Source organism: Lasiodiplodia theobromae (genome assembly GCF_012971845.1).
Source record: "Lasiodiplodia theobromae strain AM2As chromosome Unknown scaffold_3, whole genome shotgun sequence".
Taxonomy (NCBI): domain Eukaryota; kingdom Fungi; phylum Ascomycota; class Dothideomycetes; order Botryosphaeriales; family Botryosphaeriaceae; genus Lasiodiplodia; species Lasiodiplodia theobromae.
Window position 1 is genome coordinate 1,357,002 of NW_023336519.1, and position 25,986 is coordinate 1,382,987.

The 25,986-nt window shown below is 53.5% G+C and overlaps 9 protein-coding genes across 9 annotated transcripts; 6 read left to right on the plus strand and 3 right to left on the minus strand.

Annotated features, from left to right (window-relative positions):
* Positions 1-377: 377 nt before the first annotated feature.
* Positions 378-1,127, plus strand: LTHEOB_1379 (uncharacterized protein; the record flags this gene model as incomplete). The annotated part of the gene is made up of 1 exon (XM_035510073.1): positions 378-1,127. The coding sequence occupies one exon, from the start codon at positions 378-380 to the stop codon at positions 1,125-1,127; it is 750 nt and encodes a 249-aa protein (XP_035367726.1).
* Positions 1,128-1,595: 468 nt separating this feature from the next.
* LTHEOB_1380 (Norsolorinic acid reductase) lies at positions 1,596-3,051 on the minus strand (the record flags this gene model as incomplete). Its single annotated transcript, XM_035510075.1, has 5 exons — positions 1,596-1,619; positions 1,678-2,370; positions 2,509-2,723; positions 2,777-2,874; positions 2,927-3,051. The coding sequence occupies 5 exons, from the start codon at positions 3,049-3,051 to the stop codon at positions 1,596-1,598; spliced, it is 1,155 nt and encodes a 384-aa protein (XP_035367727.1).
* Positions 3,052-3,928: 877 nt separating this feature from the next.
* LTHEOB_1381 (Glycoside hydrolase family 5) lies at positions 3,929-4,992 on the minus strand (the record flags this gene model as incomplete). The annotated part of the gene is made up of 2 exons (XM_035510076.1): positions 3,929-3,992; positions 4,085-4,992. 2 exons carry the CDS (start codon positions 4,990-4,992, stop codon positions 3,929-3,931), a joined length of 972 nt encoding a protein of 323 aa, XP_035367728.1.
* A 1,244-nt stretch (positions 4,993-6,236) lies between these two features.
* Positions 6,237-8,333, minus strand: LTHEOB_1382 (Transmembrane efflux protein; the record flags this gene model as incomplete). The annotated part of the gene is made up of 7 exons (XM_035510077.1): positions 6,237-6,290; positions 6,362-6,669; positions 6,759-7,397; positions 7,445-7,712; positions 7,770-7,877; positions 7,928-8,134; positions 8,190-8,333. The coding sequence occupies 7 exons, from the start codon at positions 8,331-8,333 to the stop codon at positions 6,237-6,239; spliced, it is 1,728 nt and encodes a 575-aa protein (XP_035367729.1).
* Positions 8,334-11,012: 2,679 nt separating this feature from the next.
* LTHEOB_1383 (15-hydroxyprostaglandin dehydrogenase) lies at positions 11,013-12,002 on the plus strand (the record flags this gene model as incomplete). The annotated part of the gene is made up of 3 exons (XM_035510078.1): positions 11,013-11,063; positions 11,121-11,728; positions 11,780-12,002. The coding sequence occupies 3 exons, from the start codon at positions 11,013-11,015 to the stop codon at positions 12,000-12,002; spliced, it is 882 nt and encodes a 293-aa protein (XP_035367730.1).
* A 357-nt stretch (positions 12,003-12,359) lies between these two features.
* Positions 12,360-13,346, plus strand: LTHEOB_1384 (3-oxoacyl-(acyl-carrier-protein) reductase; the record flags this gene model as incomplete). The annotated part of the gene is made up of 2 exons (XM_035510079.1): positions 12,360-12,465; positions 12,547-13,346. 2 exons carry the CDS (start codon positions 12,360-12,362, stop codon positions 13,344-13,346), a joined length of 906 nt encoding a protein of 301 aa, XP_035367731.1.
* Positions 13,347-15,834: 2,488 nt separating this feature from the next.
* Positions 15,835-16,539, plus strand: LTHEOB_1385 (GPI anchored cell wall protein; the record flags this gene model as incomplete). Its single annotated transcript, XM_035510080.1, has 2 exons — positions 15,835-16,258; positions 16,352-16,539. 2 exons carry the CDS (start codon positions 15,835-15,837, stop codon positions 16,537-16,539), a joined length of 612 nt encoding a protein of 203 aa, XP_035367732.1.
* A 6,019-nt stretch (positions 16,540-22,558) lies between these two features.
* Positions 22,559-23,506, plus strand: LTHEOB_1386 (uncharacterized protein; the record flags this gene model as incomplete). The annotated part of the gene is made up of 2 exons (XM_035510081.1): positions 22,559-23,177; positions 23,265-23,506. The coding sequence occupies 2 exons, from the start codon at positions 22,559-22,561 to the stop codon at positions 23,504-23,506; spliced, it is 861 nt and encodes a 286-aa protein (XP_035367733.1).
* An 818-nt stretch (positions 23,507-24,324) lies between these two features.
* Positions 24,325-25,594, plus strand: LTHEOB_1387 (Alpha beta hydrolase fold protein; the record flags this gene model as incomplete). The annotated part of the gene is made up of 3 exons (XM_035510082.1): positions 24,325-24,368; positions 24,421-24,436; positions 24,626-25,594. The coding sequence occupies 3 exons, from the start codon at positions 24,325-24,327 to the stop codon at positions 25,592-25,594; spliced, it is 1,029 nt and encodes a 342-aa protein (XP_035367734.1).
* Positions 25,595-25,986: the final 392 nt, after the last annotated feature.

The following is a 25,986-nucleotide window of genomic DNA, read 5'->3' on the forward strand; positions in this document are numbered from 1 at the left end:
GGCTGTGTTACAGACGGGCGAGGATATAGGCGCATTGCTAATGGGCAATTGTTCCTACAGTCCTTCGTATAGAGCCAGATTGCAGCGGCCCCACTATTGCATGCAAAAGCCGGCCGTGCTTAGTCTACGGTGCCGGATTTGCCACCGTGGTTAAATTATTGCATGAACTCAGATCATCTGCACTGCCTGATTGGGACTAGCGCAACCACATTCCCCCGCAACACACGATGATCCAGGGGTCTGGGCTAGACCACCTTCAGCTCGCCTCCTGCAACTTGCACACTACATACACTCGCACATTTATCCCATAGCCCCGGATCGGTTTCTGCAAGCGACCACTGACCATTGACCCGACGACCACAACCCCCCGGACCAGGATGCCCAACACGGAATTCAGACTGAACCACAACGCGTGGGTGCTGCTGTCAGCTGACAGCGGGTACTCGATGTGCAACGACCTCAGCCGGTTCACCAGCCTGCGGGCCATCAAGCCGCTGCAGACGTCGGACGTGTCACGGCGGCTGAAGTTCGCCTACGCCATCGGCGACGTCAAGCTCAAGATCAAGACCATCGGCGACGAGACGGGCGAGCTGGTGCTGCGCGGCGTGCTGTACGTGCCCGACCTGGTCTACAACATCATCACCGGCAGCGCCATCATCGGCATCGGCGCCCCCTTCGAGGAGGGCGCCATCGAAACCACCCAGGGCGGCCAGATGGTCTCGGACCGCGACAAGGTCCAGCGCATCCTGTTCCCGTCGAGCCAGGAGCGCTCCAGCGGCCTGTCCTACCTGCAGCTGGCCGACGAGTACTCGGCCCTGTGGCCGGAGGACACGCCGACCGAGGGCCGCCCGCTGCTGCTCTCGCTGACCGTCTCCGCCCGGGGGAACCCTGTCTTTAAAGGGGCGACTTTTCTGCGCCAGGACGAGCTGGGCATCTCGACCGTCATCAATGGCGGCGGCCTCAGCGATGCGTGGAGGAGAAACGGCGCCTTGTCGCCCGTGTCGCCGTCGAGCGAGAAGGACATGTTTGGCACGGCTGCGCTAGTGAATCAGCTGTGGAACAAGCATGCCGCTTTGGAGGCCGAGGTCGCAAGTCTCCGCGAGAAGGTAGACGGGATGCAAAAGTAAATACGTGTGTTTAAAGGTGAGCATCTAACACATAAACTCTATGGCTCAAATCGCTAACGTTCGCGTAGGCGGTAAAGCAACGACGCTTCGGTTTGGCAGTCGTTGGCACTGGCATTTGGAACTTCTGGTCAAGGCATGCATGGTCAGGCGGCGTTACCCATGCAATTTCAGATACCCCCGAGGATATACACACACGGTAGACAAATTTTCCTTTAACATGTATTTGTACGTAATCGCGATCGACTTGTTTTATTAAACGCCAGGAAATGGCCTTTTACTTAATATCGAATCATCTGAGCCGTCGTAAGTAATTTCTAACATTACGTGGGTAGCTGAAGCTATCATCCGGACGTAGATGTAAATTTAATAATTCGACATTTCCGTCTGGATGGTAGCTTCAGCTACCCACGCACGTCGGGTGCCTTCGCTTGCGAAGATCATTGCGCAGGATCATTTCTTTCGTCCTGATCAGAGCTTCCGGGGCTTGATGGGCTGTCAAGAACAGTCAGTCTTCTGCAAAAGTCTATTTTCGTACAGAAGCGGCACTCACCTCTGGCTTCGGAACCGTATCGATATGCGCACAGGTCTTGACGAGGCCGATATCACCGGTGCCCATCCTGTTGTGGTACTTGGCCGCGTCGCCGAACTCGAACAGGAAGTTCATGGGGAAGCCGACGTCGAAGGGCTCGGCCTCCTCGATCTGCTCGATCTCCTGGGGCGAGAGCTCGATGCTCAGGGCCTCGATGTTGCCCTTGAGGTGGTTGATGTTGCGGCCGCCGACGATGGGGAAGACGTAGGGCGACTTGTGCATGACGTAGGCCAGCGCGATGGCGGTGCGGTGCACGCCGCGCGGCTTGGCCAGCTTGTCGAGCGCCGCCGCCACCTTCTTGTCCTTCTCGCGCGGCGGGAACATCTTGCGGCCTTCGTCCTGCGCCGCCAGCTCTTCTTCGGTCTTGAACAGCCCGCCGCCCAGCGCGTTCCACGGCGCCAACGCCATCCCTTGCTGCTGCGCCATCGGGATGATGTCGCGCTCGAAATCCCGGTCGGCTGCGCTCCACTTGCCCTGGTACACGCTGAAGGGCGTGAGGGCGTGGTCACGTGCGTACTGGTTCGCCATCGAGACGACCCAGGCCGGCGTGTCGCTGATGCCTAGGTAGAGGATCTTGCCTGCGGCGACGAGGTGGTGCAGCGATTGCATCAGCTCCGGGATCGAGGTGGAGAAGTCCCACCAGTGGACGTAGAGCTGCGAGATAGTTAGCCTTTGACTCTGTCATGAACTCCTTTTGTTGACAGAGGCCTTTAACGCAGAGAGATCGGATAGAGATGTTCCCGCCTAGCCGTGGCGCTGTTTCGGCATCCGATTCTCAACCCGGAAACTTACCAGATCAATATAGCTCGTCTTGAGTTTCCTCAAGCTAGCTTCCGTGGAGACTCTCAAGCTCTTGCTGTGGTTGCCCTGGAAGTTGCTGTTGATCTTCTCACCGCCCTTGCCAGAGGGGAAGAAGGTGGTGAACTTGGTGGCGAGAACGATCTGGTCACGGTTCTTGCGTTCCTCCATCCAATCGCCGAGCCACTCCTCACTCTCCTCGCCCTGGTCTGCATTGGGAAATTAGCTCCGTAACCCCAACACCGGGCAAGAAAAACGTTACAGTTGTTGGCGGTGTCGATGAAGTTGCCTCCACTCTCGAAGAAAAAGTCGAGAATCTCGTAGGTGGTCTTCTTATCGCATTTCCCCATCATTTTCTCCCTGAAGTGAAGATCAGCAACGGCTCGCAATTGGCAGTATAAAGGTACGGTACCAGGCGGTGCCGAAATTCATAGCCCCGAGACAGAGGGGGGAAACCCTCACGCCCGCAGAGGGCGACAGAATACGGTGATAACCGAGAGCCGTCTTCGGCGTGGGAGCTCCTGGAAATGGCGGCATGTTTGAAGCGTTATTGGGAGTTATCAAGTTCTAATGGGTTGAAGTGAGGAAGGTGTGGCGGATGATGCTGTTCGAGAGGGGTTCGAAGAAGCTCTTAAATATTATGACGTCCGTACACCACGGTACCCATGGCCTATGCTCCCGACGGGGTTAAGAGCTTCAACTCCGCTATAACTGCGTGCGTTCGCCCGGCTATGACCTGACTAGTGCAGGCATCGGCCGAGGGTAATTGTCGGCAGAATTTATTCCAGAGTTTAACATTTGGAACGATTGAGTAGAAGGTGAAAATATGCAGAGTCAGAGCCTTCATATGGCGATTCTTGACTCTACGAAACTTTTCGAAATCAGTCTTCGTTAAATGTTTCCTTTCGCTGTTGCAGTTGCTATCTCCAATTGACCCCGCATTGTGGGCTTCTCAAATGTTGTAATGCTAGTGGGTACTGTTATTAGAAAAGTAAAGCTTAAAGCCTAATTCCAGCTGGCTGGTAAGACTGACGCAATCATCGGATTTAGATGATTCACATGTCTGTTATTGAATTCTCCACTTCCAAGCCGCCGACGTTTAGTTGGTTACCTGAGAAACGGAACATGATCTGTGCACAGCAACATTTTAATTCTCAATGGCGCCTTTTGTCTTTTCAAAATGTTATAAGTGGAGTGTCTGTCGAATGCACGCACTGGTGGAGGATGTCTGCGAAGGATATTCAGGCATCTTCTCGCTTAGCTTGGACAAGCATGCAGGGGGTGCACAAAGCATATCACGAACATCAAAAGTCTTCTCAAAAGCTTGCATTGAATATTTACACAAAATCTGCAATTGACTCTGTCAAAACGATAGTTATGCACATGAAGCGAAAGTCCTCTCCATATCCTTTGCTTAAGCATACTGAGCGAGCGTGTCGGCGTAGTAGGAGTAGGAAGTGCCACTCGGAGGTTCGATGCTGTACATGTAGTCGCCCCAGTATTTCTTTCGTCAGCTAAGCGATTACGAAGGGGAATAATGGGGAGACTTATCCATGGTCCGGCAGCCCACCAGAGGTGGCCGGTCCAGACGTCGCTGTTGTCCTTGAGGTACTGGAGACCGTCCTTGATGGCGGCCATGCACTGGTCGTTGGGGCCGGCGGCGAACTCGCCGAGCAGACCCTTGTTGCCGGTCTCGCGCAGCCATTCGGTGGCGGCCTGGAGGCGCTCGCTGAAGACGGTGGCGCTGACGCACTCCTCGTGGGTGCCGCTGCCGTCGACGTCGAGGTACTGGTGCATCTGGAAGACGAGCTTGGACGTGTCGTTGGTGGCCGGGTCGACGAGGGCGCCCATGGTGTCGGCGTTGCCCGACGACACCCAGGTCCAGGCGCCGGTCCAGCTGTTGCCCTCGGGCGTGATGTACTGCGTCGTGGCGCCGGCCTCGCGGATGCCGTCGATGGCGGCCTGGTTGAGCTGCACCACCAGGTTCTGGTCCATGTCGTGGAACTCGTTGTTGGTGTCGAAGACGACCAGCTCGTTGTCGACGAAGGGCGCCGCCACCGTCTTCCACCACTGCTTGAAGCCGGCCGTGTCGGTGATGATGTTGCCGTAGTAGCGGCCGTAGTTGTGCGGCTGGATCATGGCGTACGCCCCCTTGCTCGTGATGTACTCGATGTTGCTCGTCAGGTTGCCCATGTAGTTGGCGTCCGGCTCGCCCGTCAGCTGGTCGGGGATCAGCCGCTCCATGGCGAAGTTGAGGCGGAACATGTTCATGCCCTTCGCGATGAACGTGTCGACGGTCGACATGTCGTACCAGATGTAGTCCTTGTTGTAGAGACCGGGGAAGATGCCATCGCCGAACTCAGCACCGCTCTCGTTGATGCCGAACCATTGGAACTTGCCGTCCTGACGGCGCTGCTTGGCCGGGGCGGCCAGAGCCAGGGCAGCCGTGCCCGCAAGCAGACTGATTGAGGCACGCATGTTTTTGTTGCTGAAAGAAAGAGTGGAGGCAAGCCAGGAAATGAAAGGAGAGACTGGCGATGTAGACTGCAATTGAAGAGCAAGACGAAAGTATATATAGTTTGCAAGGAAAGTTGGAGAGACGTCAGTTGTTCGCTACCATCATTTGCGTCACGGCGAAACAACTCCGCATCGTGTGCGTTGGTCGAGCGGAAACCAGGCCCGGGATGATTAAGGAAATATCTGGGGCCGTATGATCGCCACGCTTCTTTTTTTCCGGATTCATCACCCCATCATTACCCCGACCCGTCCAATGCTCAAAAAGCAGTTGTCCCTATCAAGCCGGTGCTTCCGAAAGATGCGTCTCAAGCAGTGAGCGAGACGTCGTCCTGGAAGGCCTGCAATTTGAGCTTCAGCGGGTGCGACGTTGACATGACAAAAAGGAGAAGTCCATGAGTAGGAGGAAGACTTGGCAGAGTTGCTGCGCAAGGTTAAGCGCGGCGGCAAGACGGCCAGACGTTTTGAACAGATAGCCGAAAAAGCCAAGCGAAACAACGCCCAGCTCCAATCAGGAGGGGTTGAGCGTGAACGGAACTCGACGACCGGCTTCACAATCCGGAATATCCGCCGTGACTAACGGCACACCGGTCCGACAACGATGGGGGACAGGAGCAGTCGCATCCGTCTTGAGCGGGGTGAAGCAGCGCCAAGCGAGGTGGAACAGGCCATTTCCCGTTCCTAGCATCCATTGAGATGGAGCCAGAAGAGTTGAAACACGCCAGTCTCACGACATCACGTGGCTTGGCACGCACTAACCACCCGGTAGAAGATGCCTACCATTATAAGCTGCTCCACACTAGTACGAGACTGACAGAACGGACGAGAGGGAGTCACGTGAAAATAAACGTGGCTTCTCGTCAGAACTCTTCACCAACCTTCCACAATGCATCATCACCAATCGAGAACAACCGTTACGAGCAATCCTGGTCACACACCTGCTGTGGTATAGTGCCAAGTTCTAGGATAACTATTGGAAGATACGGCACTGAGACAGCGATAAGCTGTGTAATCAGAATACCTTGGTACTCGAGCATCTGTGGAGAAACGCACCAATTTTCGGTAACAGCCACCTATGTCTATTGTGGCACCATTACTAAACCAAAGCTCTCTTACTGTCCAATGTCGCAGTCAATTTTGCTTTTCAATTTTGTTTCTTTTGTTTTCCTAAAAATCTCCCCCTTTCTTACTGTCTACGTGCCCATTATTTAATGCACTTTGTTTCTGTGGGCATATTCATCATTCTCAAGGTACACGTCAATCTTGGAAAGAGAAGAATCAAAGAGTCAGCACGCAGCGAACAATCAGATCAGCAACAGGGCCAATCACTCACCGTGTTCGTCATCTTGGACTCAACATCCTTGCACAGCAAGCAGGCAATAATCGCAACAATGCCGAACCCCATGGACGACATGGCAACCAGGAAAATGCCCTTGCAGTAGGCTTGCTTGAGCGCCTCCGATGCCGCCGCTACCACGGCAGGGGAAAAGGAGGTCGCGAGCTTTGACGTCCCGAGGGCGGAGAGCAGCTCTGTGGTCTGTGATTGATCAAGGCCGGCCTTGAGCGCGGCGGGAACGACGAGCTTGGGCGTCCACTTGGTGACCTCGTTATTGAAGATGGTCTGATACACCGTCGTTGCGACTGTTTGGGTGGTTAGCTTCTGTTTCTTTTTCGATCCCCGTTTTCTTTTTTTTTTTTAATGAATGAGGCGTGACCACCGGAATACTTACCCGCACTGCCAGCAAACCGAAGCGAACCAGAGATACCACCGCTGATGCCAAGGTCCTTGTGCTGCACGCCCAGCTGCGAGAGCATGATGCTCAGGGGGACGGACCAGGCGAAGGCGGTCTGGGAGATGAACAAGAAGGCGACCATGGTGCCCATGTTGTACGGCGTGGCCAGGCCGAGCAAGGCGCCGAAGAGCACGACGATGAAAGTCGACACGATCAGCTGCCACCGCCAGTGGCGGATCTTGCTGCCGAACAAGAACAGCCCCAACGCGCCGGAGCAGATGGCGACGCCCTGCGGCAGCGTCAGCACGGTCGCGTACACCCAGTCGGCGCCGCCGTTGGTGTAGAAGACGGTCGTCATGGTCGGCCACAGGATGCTGCTCGAATAGTAGAACATGTTGGTGATGGATAGGGCTAGTGCCGGCGCCGTGAAGTCACGGCCCCAGGACGAAGCGAAGATGCGCGTCGGCGCCAGCGGGTGCGGCGTCCCGCCGTATGTCTCCCACAGCCCGAAGGCGATGAGGAAGGCAAAGCCGACGACCAGTGATGCGACGACGTACGCGGACGAGGAGGCGTAGATGCCGGCCCACACGATGCCGATCAGGACTGGCACGCAGCCGGCAGTGAAGAAGAAGATACCTGGTGGTGTTAGCGCGAGGGCTGAGAGAGCTGGACTTTTAACTGACCAAGGTAGTCAATCTTTTTCAGAGCTTGCATTAAAGGAAGCCCAGCTGGATGCGCAGGCGGGAAGTACAGGAACAGCAGTCCGAGGAAAGAGATGAACTGGAAGATGCCCGGTGCATACAGGTTCCATTCCCAGTTGTTGAATTCGTAGCTGTACCTTGCAGTAATCGGCGCAATGAGAATAGTGAAGTAGACAGTGCCATCGGCGATAATGATTCCGATATGTCTCCACTTGTTGGGAAGAAGCTCCGGAAGTGCGAATGCCGCCATCTGCATGGGAGATCAGTACAATCACTTGCATGTGGGGGCCATGCAGGGCAAGCGAACCTGACAGAATCCACCACCGAAACCAGTGAGGGCCATCCCGGCGGTAATCATGTTGGGGTTTCCCGTTTGCTTGGAAGCCCCCGCAATCAGATGACCGACGACGCAGAGCTTGCAGTACGTTAGCGCAGATCTTGCCAAAGTGAGAAGGGGGGATTTACGAGATTGCCGCCCACGAGGAACCAGCGTCGGCCCAGGATGTCCGTGTTTGCTCCTCCGATCATGAACGAGACAGTTACCGAAATCGTCCACGCCGGCACAAACCAGACGTAGGCATTGGGCTGCCCGAAGTCGGCCGAAACAAGAGTCCCGACAGCCGCTACCGTAGGTACAGGCCAGAAACATAAGCCATATCCAAAGGACAGGAACTGAATGGTGCATTGTCAGCGATATATCAGTCCGGGGTCTGTTGCAAGCTCTTACGCAAACGACGATCCAAGTCTTGAATGTCACCACCGGCTCCAACTCGGAAGGCGCCGGGGTGGACTGGGGTGTCGAGCTTTCAACATCCTTCTCGGTGGGGTTAGCCAGCACTTTGCTTTCTTGTTCTACTCCAGTGATCGCCATGACTGCAGCACTGGTAATCCACTAGGAGCAGGGTGTAGGAAGCAGGCAAGAGACAAGTGATGCGCGCGGAGACGGCGAGATAAATGTAGCACTCGGCACTGGAGCCAACGAAAAGAGCCGCGGAGCATTGCGTATCTGCAGCTCGAAACTAAGCGCGCAAATGTGGGCAAGACAGCGCAAGGGCGAATGAGAGTGAGGCATTGGAATAGGAAATGTCGGAAGTATATCCGAAAGAGGTAGCGTTTGAGAAGCATTTTTCAGCAAGTCGTTTTCTGGACTGATCACGCAGCACGACCCTGCGTGGCGGCTTATCGAGACGGCGCTAGCCGTTGTATAGGAAAAGGCATCGACGGACACCGGCTGACAGCTGCCACTACGTGGTTGTGGTGTGCGAGTCAGAATCCGACTAAGTCCGCCGTACGAAGGGACTACGTACTCTTTCAGGCTTCGCGCAATCCACCCTCGCGCCTCCCGCCCACGCCGCCCCCACATGCTACGGGCTGACCGAGAAAAATGACTCCTGTCCATGTGGCACAGCAAGACACTGCGGATAGAGCGCTTGATTCCTTTTGCCGCCGCTTGCAAGACTGACCTCATACAATAAGTAACTGTGGCGGCCAGCCCAGCCGCAAAAAAAAAATTCATGGCGGTGCGAGATGAAAACGCCACCAAGGCGCTCGGGTCAAACACACGGTTTCCCGCTGCTTTGGTATGACGGGTGGGCCGGCTCGCGAGGGCGGCCCGCCGCTAACCTTCTACCACGGACTGTAGATCTATTTCATGAATCGCGAACCGCGCTTTGACTCAATGACGAGCAACTGATGTGACTATGTCTCAGCAATCTTCTGACATATGCGGGCAGTAGAAGTTATTGTTCGGACGATAATTGCTAATGCCGCATTTACATTCGGATATACCCATGGCATGAGCCAGAAACAAACTCACGCTAGTCTTCGGCTGCCACACCCTCTGTACTGCGGAACCAATCTGTGTGTAACATATGCTGCGGGGAACCTTGTGGATGATCCAGCCCCAAAGCGGGACGAACCTTATTAGAATAAGCTCCGTGATACTTTCAGCGAAGGAAGAAGAGCACCGATGGTCTCAAGTGGGAACGCATCGAGGCACGCCCTTGCGTTCTAGAAGACAACGCCGACCAAGGATGCAAGAAGCAAAACACATACGTCACTGACCTTCTTTAACTTGCTGGTTTGAAAACTGGTGAAACGCATTTGGTAGCCGGTTTGGGGGGAAAGAGCTTCGTCACATTACCTGCTTCTTTTGGATATTTTGCCAATGACTGAGCAAGCAGCTCTTTATTTGAGACTATAGTATGGACCAGGGACCATGGATTGCCATTGCTCATAACCACAGAGTAACTCCTCTCCCTCTTTCCTTCCCCGATCTTCAATCCTTACGTTTGTTTCCAGCATATGCCTCCACCTCAATCTCAATGATCATCCTTGGATCCGCAAGATGGGAAACCGCTACTCCTATGGACATCGTTTGAACGGGTTCTTCTGGTAGAAAGTCAGCCAACACTACAGAACTATGTGCCTCTGGGGAAATTTTACAAAAGCGTGAGAATTAATAAATTTTGGTGAAGATGCTCTCACGAGAGAGTATAGGGCCTTTGTGAATTGCTCGGATTAAGAAATAAAGTCAGAACTGGTGCGCTTCATACTCGGCCACCACATGCCTTATTATATTGGTGCTCTAGTGAACCTATACAATGAGTCAAACTGTTAGGTAGCTATGAATTCTTTACCGTGGAAGCCTATAAATCAGGTTGGTGGTTTTCGTCCGTGACTTGGCGGTCCTGGACGGCGTCTTAGTCCAAGGAATCCTTCGAACACTAAGACATAGGCCAGGGTCTATGCTAGTGAGGGCCCAACTACCTTATAGACCTCGTTCGTAATACTTCTACTTCCCAAACCATACTAGCGTCAACAGTCTTCACTTCGAAGAGCTATGGCAACCTAAACGGAGGGGTCCGGACGAGCTAAACGGCATCTGCTTAGTCGCTCCGAACGCGCGTGATCAGCTCCGACACCACCCTATCGCTCCGTTGTTATAAAGAAAGCAAGGAAGAACCATCTTGCGATTCTGTGCCGCACGTGGTCAAAAAGAGGCAAAGATTGTCGGGCGACTTTCAGGTGGGTCTTCGCTAATGCAGGCTAAAGGGTCTTCCAATACTTCTTCCCTTTGCCATGGGCCGACCAAGCTTATCCGCACCAATGTGCTGAGTAAGGCCCAGAGCCAAGACCATGGCATACAGAGGAGTATCGCAGCCAAGGATAGCGCGAGGGATAATAGGTCCCTAAACATGATGTAACTGTGCCCCAGCTCTTCCTTTCTTTCTCTTTCTCTCTCTTTTTTTTTTTCCAATACAAAAGACAACATGTGTGGGTAATTGAAGCTATCATCCGGACGTGAATGTATAATTGTTAATTCGACATTTGCATTCGGACGAAGCTTCAAAGACCCATGAAATGAGCGAAAAACTCATGTGGTATAGGCTCTCATCAGTCATCATGACTATTATTATGCACACTCCGTCTTCGGCCCCATGGAGGATTGAAGGCCCTGTATTTGATGATCTCAATCTCGAAGATATATATTCAAGAGGTTCTGTGTCGAGATAATTCCGTCAGCTATTCATTCGACAGTATCGCGAAAATGGGAGACATTGGACCCACGCCCAAAGTGGCTATCGTGACCGGTGCAACCGTACGTCTTTCGCCTTTCCCCACCATCCACTAATAGCAAGACTGAACGACAAAACAGTCCGGCATCGGCATCGACATCGCCAAAGACCTCGTGTCCAGAGGCTACAAAGTCGCCGTCGTGGGGCGGCGGGCGGCGGCGGGCGAGCAGATCGCAGCGTCGCTCGGCAGCGCCGACCAGGCGTGCTTCTTCGCGGCGGACGTGTCGTCGTACGCGTCGCAGGCGGCCATGTTCCGTTCGGTGTGGGCGCGCTGGGGCCGCATCGACGCGCTGTGCGCCAACGCGGGCATCGTCGACCAGTCGTCGGCGTACCTGCTGGACTGGCGCGAGCGCGGCGTCGACGACGTGCCGCCGGCGCCCGACCTGGCCTGCACCGACGCCGACTGGAAGGGCGTCGTCTACGGCGCCCGCCTGGCTGCCCACTTCATGCGCCACAACAACCCATCACCCGGCGGCAAGATCGTGGTGACGGGCAGCCTCGGCGCCCTCTTCCCGCACGAAGCTTACCCGGAGTACTGCGGGGCCAAAGCGGCTGTCGCGCAGTTCGTGCGTGGCGTCGCTCCGCTGCTGAAGGAGAAGGATAATATTGCTATCAATGTCGTGCATCCGGGCATCGTGGAGACGCCCATCGTGCCGCCGGAGATGATACAGGCCGTGTCGCGGGAATGGTGGGTTGAGTTTCTTTCCCCCTCAGATGACATGAGCTGACTTATGGCTAGTCTCACCCCGGTTGAGACGGTGTTGAAGGGGTACAGGATGTTCTTGGACGACGAAACGGGGATGACGGGCAAGAATTTAGAGGCGTCAGGCGACAAGCTCAACTTCTACGAATTGCCAGAGATGCTGAATGGAAGGGTGACGAAGCGGTCTGTCACCGTGTGGGAGCCGCTGTTTGCCATGATGCATCATGAGAAGTCGGGCTTGCCTGATGCAATTGAGTAATGCCTTGGACGGCGGGAAGGCCGTCTGCTGAATGGATCAATTACCGCGCCCAAACTTGTATCGACTTACGAACCCGAGTGAGAACCCGATAGCGTCGTCCCTACTTAAAGCCTCAACAGCGCTGGTCTCGACCGTCAACAGCTGATTGACAGACCACCGCCTCAACACGCTTGGTTCCAAAAGAAGGATCGTGTAGAGGAAAATTTTCGCGCGCAGGAGCAGAAAACAGCAGATACACGGTGGGAGTGGAACGTGCGACTCCGGTGGGCGTGACGTCTATTCTACCCCGCCATACCCCGCGTCACCCATTCGCGCTTTCCAACCTAACAACTTTTTTCTTCTCCATACAACGCAGCAATGTCGCGTCCCGAAGTCAGCAGAACCGCCTCTACAAACCTCTCCAGCGGCCCCGGCCTGCGCCAGCTGGATGGCAAGCTCGCCGTCGTCACCGGTGCCTCGCGAGGTAAACAGCTACTCTGCCTTCTTGTCCTACCTCCTATCCCGCACAACGCCAATCGCTGACACGCCAATGTCTCGCCCACAGGCATCGGTGCCGCAATCTGTACCAACCTCGCCAGCAAAGGCGCGTCGCTCGTCATGAACTACACGTCCGACAAGTCGGCCGGCCCGACCCAAGAGCTCGCCACCCAGCTTGAGAACACATACGGTATCCGCACCACGATCGTGCAAGCCGATATGGGCAGCGAAAAGGGCCCCGCGCACGTCATCGACGTGGCCAAGAACCACTTCTCGCACCCCAAGACGGGCAAGTTCCAGATCGACATCATCATCAACAACGCCGGCGTCGCCGGTAACCAGACTATCGCTCAGACGGAGGTGAAGCACTTCGAGTGGCTGTTCAACGTCAACGTGCGCGGCCCGCTGCTGCTCATGCAGGCCGCCGAACAATACTTGCCGCACGACCGCTCCGGCCGCGTCGTCAACCTGTCGTCCGTCTCGTCGTCGCTCGGCTTCGTCGGCCAGAGCATCTACGGCGGCACCAAGGCCGCCCTCGAGTCCATGACGCGCACCTGGGCCCGCGAGCTGTCGGAGCGTGCGACGGTCAATGCTGTCAACCCCGGCCCTGTCGCTACGGATATGTACGCCGGCAATGGCGAGGAATTCTTCACCATGATCAACCCGTGGTTGAAGAACACCCCGCTGGCGCCCGTGAGGGAGGGTGTGGATCGCGACGACTTTGTTCAGGCGGCACCGAAGGCTGGTGGAAGGCCGGCATATGAGGAGGAGATTGCCGGCGTCGTCGGCATGCTGTGCAGCCCGGAAGCCAGTTGGAGCACCGGAAGCGTCGTCTGCGCCAACGGAGGCATGCGCTTCAGCCCTTGAGCGGGGGAAATATGACGGTGAGCAGTTTTTGCATCTTCTTCGGTGTTTGGGGCCGAACTGTATAGACTTCTTGCACATCAAATGTGCCAATAGATCTCATTGGCGTTTTCGTGGCCTCCCGTACTTCGTCAGCGTTGCATTTCATCAAGAACTTGTGGGGATCTTGCCCTGCGCTCGGCATCCTCTTTGTCCTTCTCCCAGTATTATTTCCACGTCTCTCCAGTCCGTGGAGAAAGTGAGCAGAGTATTGCCTGGGATGCTAACCCTTGAGGAAGTAAGCCCGAGAAAGTCAACTCGCTTCGGATGGGGCTGAAGAGTACGAGTTGACATCGGACGGTGCGCCATGTGTCTTCAAGCATGCCCCTGGGCCTGTCGCTTTCTATCCCCATTGTCTCGATTCCTGCACCCCGCATGCCTGCATTCGCTTACAAGCCGCGGCTTTCAGCCTGGACTGCATTCTGCTGACGTGCATTCGAAAGCGAGTAACCACGTGAAGGATCCATGCAAGGCTCACAGGTCCCATTGCTTGACTGGTGGCAGAATAATGCATTGGGCCCTGGGCATCAGCGAGCTAAGATATAGCAATTGTGCAGGTTGCTAAGTGAAGTTAGCCTCTGCAGCCTTGCGCAACTTCATTCATAGAGGTATCTTCCAGCATATTCCTTGAACCCAATTCCTACACTAGCAATGGCTCACATATAGCTTTCGGAGACCTACCCTTTCGAGCGGAGGAGTTTCCGTTTATGGGAAATGATCGATCATCATTCAAAGGACGTCAACGCTGAAGCCGCTATTACCGCGGAATTTCTGGACTTCACTCCTTCGTACATGCTTACAGCTTTGGGAATCCTATCCCAGCAGCGTTCAGTCTTGAATAGAATCTCCGTACACCTGGTCGCCCGATGTGGTATGCTCTACCCTAAGGACAGAGTCGTCTCTCTGCCTTCTGCCTTGCGCTGAGCGCTGATTATTCTAAGTATAAACTTTTCCGGTTATCATATTTGATTGGTGCTCTTCATATTTTCAAGTAAGCAGCCTCAACATAATGACGTCGTGCAGATTTCAGACGGAAATCCTTGAGCTCAGAAGACTCTCAGGAGACTCCAACTCGTGTTTTCTTCTTTTTATTGTTTGAACAGGATTGGTCGACTTTTTGAGTGGCTGCAGGACTATGCACAGAGGGGTATCGCAGCCGAAGGCTTGCATGAATGCTTTCAGCTCCACGCCAAGGGCAGTTGAAGCTATCATCCGGACAAGAGTGCGGAGTTTTTTTTTTTAAAAAAAAAAACAAACTCTACATATACGTCCAGACGATAGTTTCAACTGCGCACATATTTTGATTTTCTAAAGGAGGGGAAAGCCCTGCAGTTCTTCACGCAAGCCTGCGGCTGCAGTACCCCTCTGTGCTGGACGGCACACGTGAGATATCCCGTTGGTGGCGGCTAGGGAGCGGCTCTCGGCATCCAGCCGAAGCCTCGTTACCAAAATAGCCGAGTCTTAACCTCTAGAATCACTGCGATGCAACTCTGCAGCCAGGGACAACTCACTGCTGATCCCCATTAGGCTGCTTACTTGGTGGCGTTCCAACCAGGCACACCGCCCCATCCTCCTCGGCGCCTCTCAGATCATCAGTGAGCATATTTCCTTTCTGGAGCTTCCTCCGCGTCGGCTATGCCCGTTTTAAATGCCCGCTCGTATAATCCTACTACCCCACCATGGAGATGCTGGTCAGCAAGCATTAGCCGAAGCTTCCGGAAGGCGGAGCGATCGTCGGTGTTTCTTTTGCGCAACCCGCCAAGGGTCCCAGCATAATCAGTGCATCTGTTTCAAAGCGTGGTCACGCTACCCGACGTTTATGAGCCGGCTTTAAGACATGCAATTTATCTTCACTCTCGGGCGACACAATGCTACGATATAGCAGAAATGCGCCTGCATGGACACCGCAGCATTCCCCACATGACGATGCCGGATCCCCGCCGCCATCACCGTCAATAGCAGGCTCTGATACGAAAGCTTGGCCTGCCACGATCTTGGCCAGACCGGCCTTGTCCTTTTCGGGGCAAAGCTTGGCCAACACCGTCAGCATGCAGACTGCCGCAGCTTATCCACAGCCCCGGAGAGAAAAAGAGCCGCGATGCTTGCTGCAATGCTGCATGATCTCCAGAAAACCTTTTGCTACGCTTCGGCCAGCTGACACGGAACGGGCGAAGCGTGTGCCCACTTTAGCTCAATCCCCCGGAGGATTGCCACACGGCTGATGCCTACATGGCCCTCACGGCACAGCCCTGTACGGTACCTGTGCCGGCTAAGGAGAGTCGAACGATTGCCCGCCTGGGCAGAATATAAATTCAGATGATCTACCGGGCCTCAGTACCTCTTGCGTTCAACACAAGCGTGTCAAGAATCTCCTTTCCTCTCCGCAGTGCAAGAAGTCCTGCTTTAATATTTTTTTTTAAAAAAAAAAACCTCATCACCAAATCCATCCACCATGATGAAGTCCATCGCCGCCGCCGCCCTCTCCCTCCTCTCCCTGGCCTCGGCCTCGCCGCTCCTCACCAAGCGCACCGACCCCGTGTGCCCGGCCGACGGCTACCTGCCCTCCGACCCGTCGTCGTGGCTGTTCCCGGTTGGCATCTACCCCATCTCCAAGAGCAACCCGGACACGAACTACGGCACCGTCTACTCGCCCAAGATCACGCCCGACGACTTCTGCACCATCTTCAACCTCTACGTGCCCGAGTCGGCCGCCGGCAAGACTTGCACCCTCAAGTTCTTCTTCCCCAGCCAGGACCAGCTCGTCACCAGCAGCTACACTTACGAGGGCCCCGGCCACTTCACCTTCACCGGCTACGCCTTCGGCACCGGCGCCACCGATGAGACCACCTGGAACAACCAGCCCGCCCCTGGTCCGAGTAAGTCTCTCTTTGCTTTTTCTTTTCCCTCCTTAATATCGGAGTTTCGCGTGATGTGTGGACCTCGTGACTGATGAATTTTGTTTTTGACAGGCCCTCCTTCTCCGCCTGCTGTGCTGGAGCCGGGCAACGCCTACGTTATCAACGCCGGCGACTGCGGCGTTCAGGCTGGCCAGGGCTCACTCGAGGTCAGCGGTATGCTGTGCAGTCCCGACACTCACTTCGAATACTTCCAGAACTCCGGCCTCTGCCCCATCGGCTTCTACGTCGTCATCAGCTAAAGTGGCCGCGAACGCGATTGTTGCTGAGAGGTTCACTCTGGGGATGTAGACTCCCGGTCACGTTTGTTTATTGTGTAATGAGTAATACGAAACTTCATGATCGCATACAACTTAATAAAACTCAATTTTACCCATGAAAGATAGAAAAGTCCAGGTTATATACTGCTTTCGCATACGCACTGTATGACATACCCTTTGTTTTTGCCACGAAGTTCAAACCTTGGAGTTTGTCCCCAAATCAATCTGCCCATGTCTCCGCCGAAGGCCATGTCCGCTGGCTCCAATATCTTGGGTCTGCGAAGGATCTAGAGGTGACTTCTGTGCTCGCACAGGAATTCTTGATACATGCCGCGTCCTGTTTGATGTAGGCGAGGATATATCGTGAAAAGGTTGAGATTGAACGCCAAGAGTGGTAGGTTGACTATCGAACGTCTTCTGTTCAAGAAGATGGTCTTGCTTCTGCGATTTTCCCAAACTGTGAAAACATTCTTCCGAGTCGGTGGCAAACACTGGCCGATCTACAGCCAAATCTTTCTCAAGATCGCTTTCGAGTCGGCGCGGGATGGAATCGTTGGAAGACGTGGTGGAAGCATCGGAATCTACGGTTTCTACACTTCCATCCAAACACACAATTGACAAGCCGCTGACGGAGTTCGACAATTCGCACGCCCCACTATTGCTTGGTGCTTGCGAAATGTTGATGGGCTGATTTTCCTGGCTATACAATCCCTGAGTTGGTTTTTCTCTCCGAATGCAGATATCTGTCGATGGTTCGTCTGACTGTCCGAGAATTATGGCGCCATCTTCATACGAATCCAAATTTCCTGGGCCCTTGACGGCTTTAGCATCTTTCCCCACCACCTTGCTCAGTCGGCTACATCCACAGCAATATGCCATCAGAGTTTCGCATGGCTCAAAGGTTGAGCAACTCGGATGCCACTGTAGGCGAGAACTACTCAAAAACTTGCGATCCAGAGAAGAGCCAGCGACCTCGTACAAGCCTTTTAGCATTCGCACTGTGACCGCAAGATAATCTTTGCCCTTTGGCAGACTGCGCCAGTAACCACATAGGCTCTGACCCGTTTCTGAGGGTCTGATAAGATCTTCAAAACCGTTGGCGAAAAGAACCAGAGCGCCGATATCTTGGACCAGGTTGACCCAACCTCCACTACTCTTGGAAATTTTGCATTTCTTCAGATCGCAGGGAGATTTCTTTCGCACAACATCGTTGAATTCAAACCCGTGAAGTTCCTCTTGAAAGTTGGATTTGGGATCGAGACTGGAACTGGTATCAACGGAATTGTAGTGTGCCGATAGCGAGTCCAGTAATGACCAGATATCTAAAACGAGCTCATGGAGGGAGTAGGGTCTCTCGGTGATGATTGTGTTGTTGGAGTCTCTCATAAGCGTTTCCCGAGCACTGCACTCGGAAGTGTCTTTAGAGAACAACTTGACCTGTTCCTTATCGACACCAAGGAAACCCGTCTGGAGTCGTGCTTGAGCAATGTGAAGTATCACTTGTGATGCTGGTAAGAGCCACGCTCTTCTTTCGAGAGTATCGAACAGTAGTACCCTCAAGTTCTCGGCCATGGCAATGACCTCATTGTAATGGCTGTCGTTCCTTGTGAATCGGCAGCTTCGATCCTTGGCACCGAAAGTGACATTGAGTTGCGCTGTAGCAAAATACGAGAATCCGAAGGACCCTCCAGCTACGTTCACGTACGATCGGGAGTCCTTCAGGTGAAACCCGGAGTAATGGAGGTTGTCGTAGTTGATTGCTTCACTCCCCAGAAATATCTTAGCAGCGCTACACCACCCGACCAGTGTTGTAGTAGACCGAAGTGCGTCAAGGTTCACCTCGTGGAGCATCAGTCTATCTGGACACTGCCGAATGCCGTTTTCGTATGTCATAAAACTGTCGTCCTCGTTTCGAATCAAGTGCCATCGGATCCTATCTTGGACTCTCTCGGTGGGGACCAGCATTGTTGAAAACCCCTTCAAAACCACGCCCCCTTGGAATTCTACCGCATGTCTGACACCGGTGAGTGCTGCAAGTATATCGATTGATATCTCGAGGCCCGATTCGCACACCCTTTCTGGAATAGGGAAACCGCGAGCGATTACAGCACTGTTGAATAAGGGGAACCAGCATGACATTTCTGTTGAATCCAGTGGCCGTTGAGCAACTGAGATGCGGAAACTGGTAATATACGGCTCGGGCGAAACATCTACCGTTATTGATGGCTCTGAGTAGAATACCGCAGTCCCAGAGGGCCCAACTCTGACCGCAGAGGCAAGCCATGACAACTGTTGTGCAATTTCAACAGTAAGAGTCATCGTTGCATAGACATCCAATCGGACAGATCTCTGCTCTTGACCTTTGAGCAATTCGTTCTCTAGTTTCATGCTCATGGATCCACCTTCATCAAGTAGAAGATTCGCAATAGGCTTTTTGAGGGAATCTTGCAGTAATGGCAGAAGTATATTGCAAGAGTTTGGCCAGAAGTGTCGGATGTAATCGGCGCAGCTGCTGGCGTACGCGTAGAGCACCGATCCACTCAACACAAGGATGTTTCCAAGCGGTGTTTTCGGGTCGTCGTATTGAAAATCAAGGAATCCAACCAGATCCCACTCGACTGAGTATGATGTATGATACATCTCCGTCGGGCGACAGTTGCAACGAGGGAATCCTGTAGGTTCGCCTTCGATGGTGCCATCAAAGCAGCTCGGACAGGTGTTGTGATTTGACCTTGTCACAAATAGGCTCTTTATGACGGTTTCCTCGATTTGTCGCATTTGCGATTGGTCATCACAATAGAGTTCCCGCCGCATTGCAACCACTAACCTCTTGAACGGTGGCCCGGTAAGTAGGAAATCTTGGACGACTCTGGAGTACACATCGCTGCCACTGTCTTCATCATAGACTTCTGGATCCTCCTTTCCTGAAACCTTTTTAGCCTGTTGTGGCTGATGAGGTACGCTGTGTCTTTCATTCGACGAAAGTTTCACCCCATGATCCTGGACGAGAGACGTATTTCGCATCTTCTGATTCGTCGTCCGAAGCGCACTTTCGCGGATGTAGTGCGCGATTTGAAGTGCGTATGTCCGGATAAGATCGATTGCATCATTGATCTCTTTACTGTAATCGGATCGCACAGGGGTTGTTTCATCACTGCAAGCTGCATTAGCCATCATGCCATGACATACTCATGTCTAGTCTGGGATATTACTCACGTTGTGGAGCCATCGAAACCGTCTAGCTCTGAAGCGACATTTTCAAGATCGACAGCATAGTTCTGGAGCAGACGTTCCAAGCGGGCTTCGATACTGGTGGGGGTATGCTCTGTCGCTGAATACGCCGCCCATGTGTCCACTCCGGCTTTTGAGATCAGATCATTTCCGAAGAGTGCAATACGATCTTGCAAAGGCTTCTCAGGCATGCTGACGTAGTTGCAGCTCGGCCCAGCTAAGCTCACAGACGCCGTATCTTCAACTTTGCTGAGGAACCCTGGACCCATATGGTCTTGGCTTCTGCCAAGGGCTGTGAAATACTTGGAACTCTCTTTATTCTGAACCGGATCATTCTGAACATGTAGCTGCGATGGTTTACAAATCTCTTTGGAATCATCGTGCGCATCTTGATCTGATGCTGCTGGCCCAGGACCTGACTGTCGTTGGGTTTCGGCCTGCTGTATCACGAATTGTTTTCGTGTATCTTCCACGTGGCGATGGCTCAAGCCAATACCATCTGTTGAGAACGCTCTCGAACCAAATATGGAAGTATTTGATGATGCAAGTGGATGGCTCTGATCCGTCTCCAAGGTCTTGTCCTGTCGCGGCCGAGACAATCCATTTTCTGACATTTCGTAGTACAAAGTCGGACGCTGCCGTACGGCTTGAGAGTTGTTCAATAGTACGGAAATCCATTCGCGGGGGACATCACCAAAATCCCTGGATCTGATGCTGTGGTCCAAGATATACGGTCTGGCGTAGTCAATCCGGGAGAATGGTTCTATTTCAGGTTCGGTAGTGTCGGTTGCAACGACAGGAATAGGCCGAAGCATTTCTCCGTTCGCATCTTCCCAGTCAGGAATTCGGGGACTATATAGTCCGGAAGAGATCGCAGAGTGTTCGCGTTTCACCACTCCAGGTTTCGATACACCCTGTCCCCCGTACGTCTGAATTGACCTGCAGGGTTTAGTTAGTCGACTATCAGACTGAAATTCCTTCATAGACTTACAGGCATGTGCAAGAGTCACGTCCTTCTTTGATCACGATGAACCATCTCTTATACGTGGCTCCCTCATGCACTGTGGTGGCGTGTGGTGTTTCCGAGTTTCTGGTTGGCCACAGAACTTTGAATACTTTCCCAACTCTGTAAAAGTCTCGGCCTGGACGATGTATTTTGTACCCTGCACACTATGAGCTTGAATTACTGATTAATTCAAAAGTGCACAACTTACGGGGGTCCAGACTTTCTGTTTGGATGCCGGCGCTCACATCGATTACAGCGGGATTCCCGTTGATTTCGTTTAAATAAATCGAACGACTCTGGACCGAGTCCCAAAAGTACCAACTTTTTTGAAATTCATCCCATTGCCATTCGTATCCCGACATGTTGAAGTGTTGAGTGGCCTAGAGCAGTATGATTAAGAGTGGCGCGAAGTAAAGCAGTGGACGCCGCGCAATCTTTGACTACTTATTTCTTTGGCTCCGATAAGAACTACCATGCGTTCTTCCAATAGGAACTAAGCAATGCCACATTATCAACTGCTTCGTGTACTGAAATGGCTGATTGGTGGCCTCGCTGTTTTGTTTGGGGCAGTGCAAGGCGTGCTGACAGACGGTCATCCCCAGACGACTTTCTACTAATTGGTCAGCCTGTTCCGCGAATGCAAGGCTGAAGGCTTCACCGGGATTTTTGAATGTGAGTGTGCCTTGTCCTATTACACCTAACTATGGAGATTCGTGAAGCATGATCAACTGCTTATTTCTAGCCTCTTGGCATCATTTCGGGGTTCGATATGACCGCGTCTCACGGGTCTAGGTAGAGTCTTATTTGAGAGCTCCTAGCACCGCCAAGCAGTTAGCCTGATCGGAAAATCTAGAAGTGATTTAGCGTAGCCTGTTCCTGATACACCGTAGCTCGTGTCATGATTGTACAGTCCCCTCTCGCAGCCGATGGCTAGCGTGGATTATTTTTTGGTCATGTCATGGGTAGTTGAAGCTATCGTCCGGACGTGTATGTAGAATTTTTAATTCGACATTCTCGTCCGGACGATAGCTTCAACTGCCCACATACGTTATTTTTCTGAAGTAAAGCTGGGGGCATAGTTACGCTATGTTCTAGAGCCCTGCTAGTGAAGGGGTTGCTTGTAAGTAATGAGGGAAATTCAATTCGACAATCGCTCGGAAGCGGAGATAGCTGCTTACTCCACCTTGGATACCCCGCGGGGTAAGTAACTCCATGAGCGGCTCCAGAGTGGCCATAGCTCCCTCGGGGCGACCTTCCCGCGGGAGGAATCTCCTCTTCCGGGAAGCTCCCGGAAAGCTCACACTCGTCCCCGCCAAGCGCTAATGCAAGGCACCGTACCCCGCGCTGCTCAATGCTCGTCATTTCGACTATTGCTCGGGCAAAGTTTGCTCTCTCAGCGGAGATCCTACCATGCCGATTCCGAAATCAAAGGCCGAGCAGCTATGGGTAGCGAGCTACAAAACTGACGCAAGCCTGCATATAAAGCTTGCCGCTCTCGTGTCTTCTCTCTCACGATCAAAAAAGTTCTGCTAAAACTACGTTAATTTCAAACACCAGCATTCAAATATTCAGCCCTCGACTTCCCGCCGCCGGCGCTTTCTTCGCAGAGGGTTACCCTGCCTTTGTAGGTCCTCGGATATCGCATCACCACCAGCCTCTCCGCCGCAAAATCGTACCAGAAAATCGTCGGCTGTTCCAGCACCGCAACCCTCGCCTTCCCCTTCTCCTTCTCCGAAATCGTCTCCCGAGTCGTCTCCTCCCAAAATGGCCGTCCCACCCAACGCCACGCAAACCATTACGCACATCGTGCTCTTCAAGTACAAGGCGACCATCACGTGGGCCGACTTCGAGTCGCACTTCGAGACGTTCCGAGCGCTGCAGCAGCAGTGCCTGCACCCGCTGACGGGGCGGCCGTACATGCTGTCGATGCGCATGGGCAAGAACCGGTCGTGGGAGCCGTTCAACAAGGGCATGACGCACGCCTTTGTGCTCGAGTTCGCGTCGCAGGACGACCTCGACTACTACCTCACAAAGGACCCCGTCCACCTCGCCTTCAGCCGCGCCGCCCACCCGCTCATCGAGGACAGCGTCGTGGTCGACATCCGTGACGGCGTGCTCTTCGGGCCTGGCGCCAAGAGGCCTGCCGGCGTTACTTTCCCTGGCGAGGAGGGGAAGAGGTGGAAGGGTAGCTGCCATTGTGGTGGTTGTGAGTGGGAGGTCGCCATCAAGGGCGAGGGAGAGGAGTTGAAGCACGTGCTGTGCCATTGCGATACGTGTAAGAAGCTGGGCGGCGGACCGTACTCGTGCAACTACATTGTGCCGAAGGACGACTTGAAGGTGACGAAGGGGAGCCCGAGCGTGTATACCTACAAGGGCGCAAGCGGTAAATTCCCCCCCTTCCCTACCCAACCCCTGAAAATGGGAAGCGGAACGTTTCTCGGATAGTGCTGATGATTCTGGATGTTTGCAGGCAAGGACGTGAGATGCTTCTTCTGCCCGACCTGCACTTCGCACATCTACCACCACCAGGACGCCATGCCAGAGAAGGTTATCGTGCGCACGCTGTTGCTCGAAGGCGGAAACGATCTTGAGGCCGGCGGCGAAATCTTCCCTGAGGGTAAGCTGAAGTGGGTGCAGGATTTGAAGGAAAGCTTGGAACCAGTTCCATCAAAAAAGGCTGCCAATGGAGTGAACGGAGTTAATGGTGTTTGAAATAATTCTGCGCGGTAGGTTTCAGAATTGAGCATAGAGAAAAGCGGGTTGATGGAGGTTGTTGTGTTGAGTTAATATGCATTTGCTAGAGGCGTTGTAGACGAGTGGCAGTCAGTATTGTCCAGCCTGAATAGGGAGTTGCGCGGTATATCCAGGTTGAGCATCCAGCGTTGCAAAATGGATGCCCGGATTTCAGCTTATGTCTCTCTTGTAACAAAACAAGTTTATTCGGTGATGATTGAGGTCCACCCGTGAGCATTCCTCTCTCTCCTTCCCCCCCTCTTTTTTCTTTTTTTGAAAGCACCATTGGCTCACGTGTCTTTGGATGTGCGCCACCAACACAGCCAAGACAGTTACGCTGTTGGCTTTTTGAGCTTGGTGGGATCAGATCCTTAATTCCTAAGCAAAGCAGGTGCCACACCTTCTAAAGGCCATGTACCACACGAATTGCCAACACTACTTTCATCCCTGATCGATTTCAAAGTGCGTGTCAAATGATGCTAAAGTTTGCTTACCTGTTCCACGAAAGGTGGGGTTATTAGATTGAGTACAACTCTCGCGGTCGAAATGCAGTAGTAACTCCTCTTATCCTCGAAAGTTGGGCAACCTCAAATTAGGTTACTTGCATGATATCAAACTGGGTTGAAGGTCAGCTTACATCGCCATCAAACAATGAGGGTTTTAGCGCTTATCCGAATGGCGGGGTCAACCGTCCCCGCATTATTCTTAAATTCAACGGACTCGCCGGCTATAACCCACAGTTCACACACGATACAAACTTCTCCAAGTCACTCGCACACATCCAGAACCTTCCCAAAATGTACGACACGTACGACGAGGTGTACCAGTTGGGCATCAGAGAGTAAGTTCTGGTCCGAAGAGCAATAGCTTGTTCAAGCTGACGTTTCCGCCAGTCCCGAATTTTCCGAGGTAAGATTTGATCTCCTGAATATATTAGCCAGTGTCACCCATTTTGTATTTTGTTTGTACTGCCCTTCAAAATTTGCATTGAAATCGCTGGTCTATAACCTCATGTTCTGTTCGAGAACCTCAAATCGTTGCGCTGAAGAACCCACCGAGGTTATGTCGTTTGATCTCAAGAATAACAGTATTTCATAGTACATCAAGAAAAATGGGCTCGAGCACATCACAAACATCTCACAACTCCCGGGCCTCGAGGCGGGGTCAGCCAATGACGCAGGTCTCGACCAGGGCCACATCATCGACGTGCCCATGCGCGACGGCTACCTGAACCCGCTGCGGGTCCACAAGCCTCCAACGCCTCCGGCAAACGGGAAGAGCCCTCTCGTCATCCTCGTCTACGGGGGCGGATTCAGGATCGGCGACAACACGCAGATGTCGCCCTTCGCGCGCATCGTCAACAGGCTGTACGGCGCCACGGTGGTCAACCTCACCTACCGCCTTGTCCCTGAACATCGCTGGCCGACAGCGCCGAACGACGTCTGGGACAACCTCCAGTGGATCGCAGCCAACACCGACAAGCTCGGCGCCGACCCGAGCGCCGGGTTTATCTTCGGCGGCGGCTCCGCGGGCGCCAACCTGGTCGTCGCCACGGCGCACAAATGGGTCGAGCAGAAGCTGGAGCCGAAGCTAACGGGGCTGTACGTCAGCATGCCGGTGCTGTTCGTGGAGGAGAACGTGCCCGCGAAATACAAGGACCTGTGGTTCGCGTGGGAGCAGAACAAGGACGCCTTCGCTCTCAACACGGCCGGGGTGCAGGGCTTGATCAAGGAATACGCGCCCGACACGTCTTCGCCGGACTGGTGTCCTGTGAATGTCGAGAATCATGGCGTTGGGTTCCCGCGGACTTATCTGACCGTGTGCGGCCAGGATCCGTTGAGGGATGATGGCCTCGTGTATTGGCGCCTGCTGAGAGACCGTGGGGTGGAGACCAAGCTTGATGTGGCTCCGGGAGTGCCGCACGCGCATGTCATATTTCAAGGACTCGAGTCGGCTCAGAAGTCGATTTTCGGGTCTGTTCATGCGTTTGGTTGGCTCCTGCGGGACGAGAAAACGCCGGCGGAAACTCTCAAGGCTCTGGGCGGAGGAGACTTGAACCAACTCTGAGCGGTGAGTAGGGTTTGGACAGGATGGATGGAGAGATGGGATTTCGTGGACTCCAGCAAACAATGAGTTTGTTCAATCTGGAAAGGACTTAGCCGTCTTGCTCAGTGAAGGTGCATGTAACCCTTGGCGTAAGCGTGTACTCAGCTACCCCGCCTTTACGGACGTGCCCCAGCTGCATATCAATTGAATTTTAAAAATGTTCAAAGTTACTCCACCGATGATCCGGTCTACAGGCCCGAGGGAAGCGTCCAGACTTATCTTATCGGGCACTATGCGCGGTGTGGATGACGTGATTCCGGGCGCATCTGAGGCCATGGTTGCGTTATGCTCAACACCACGCGCCGTCTCCCACTTACGTTCCGAAATTTGACTCGTTTTGATCGGCAAAACTG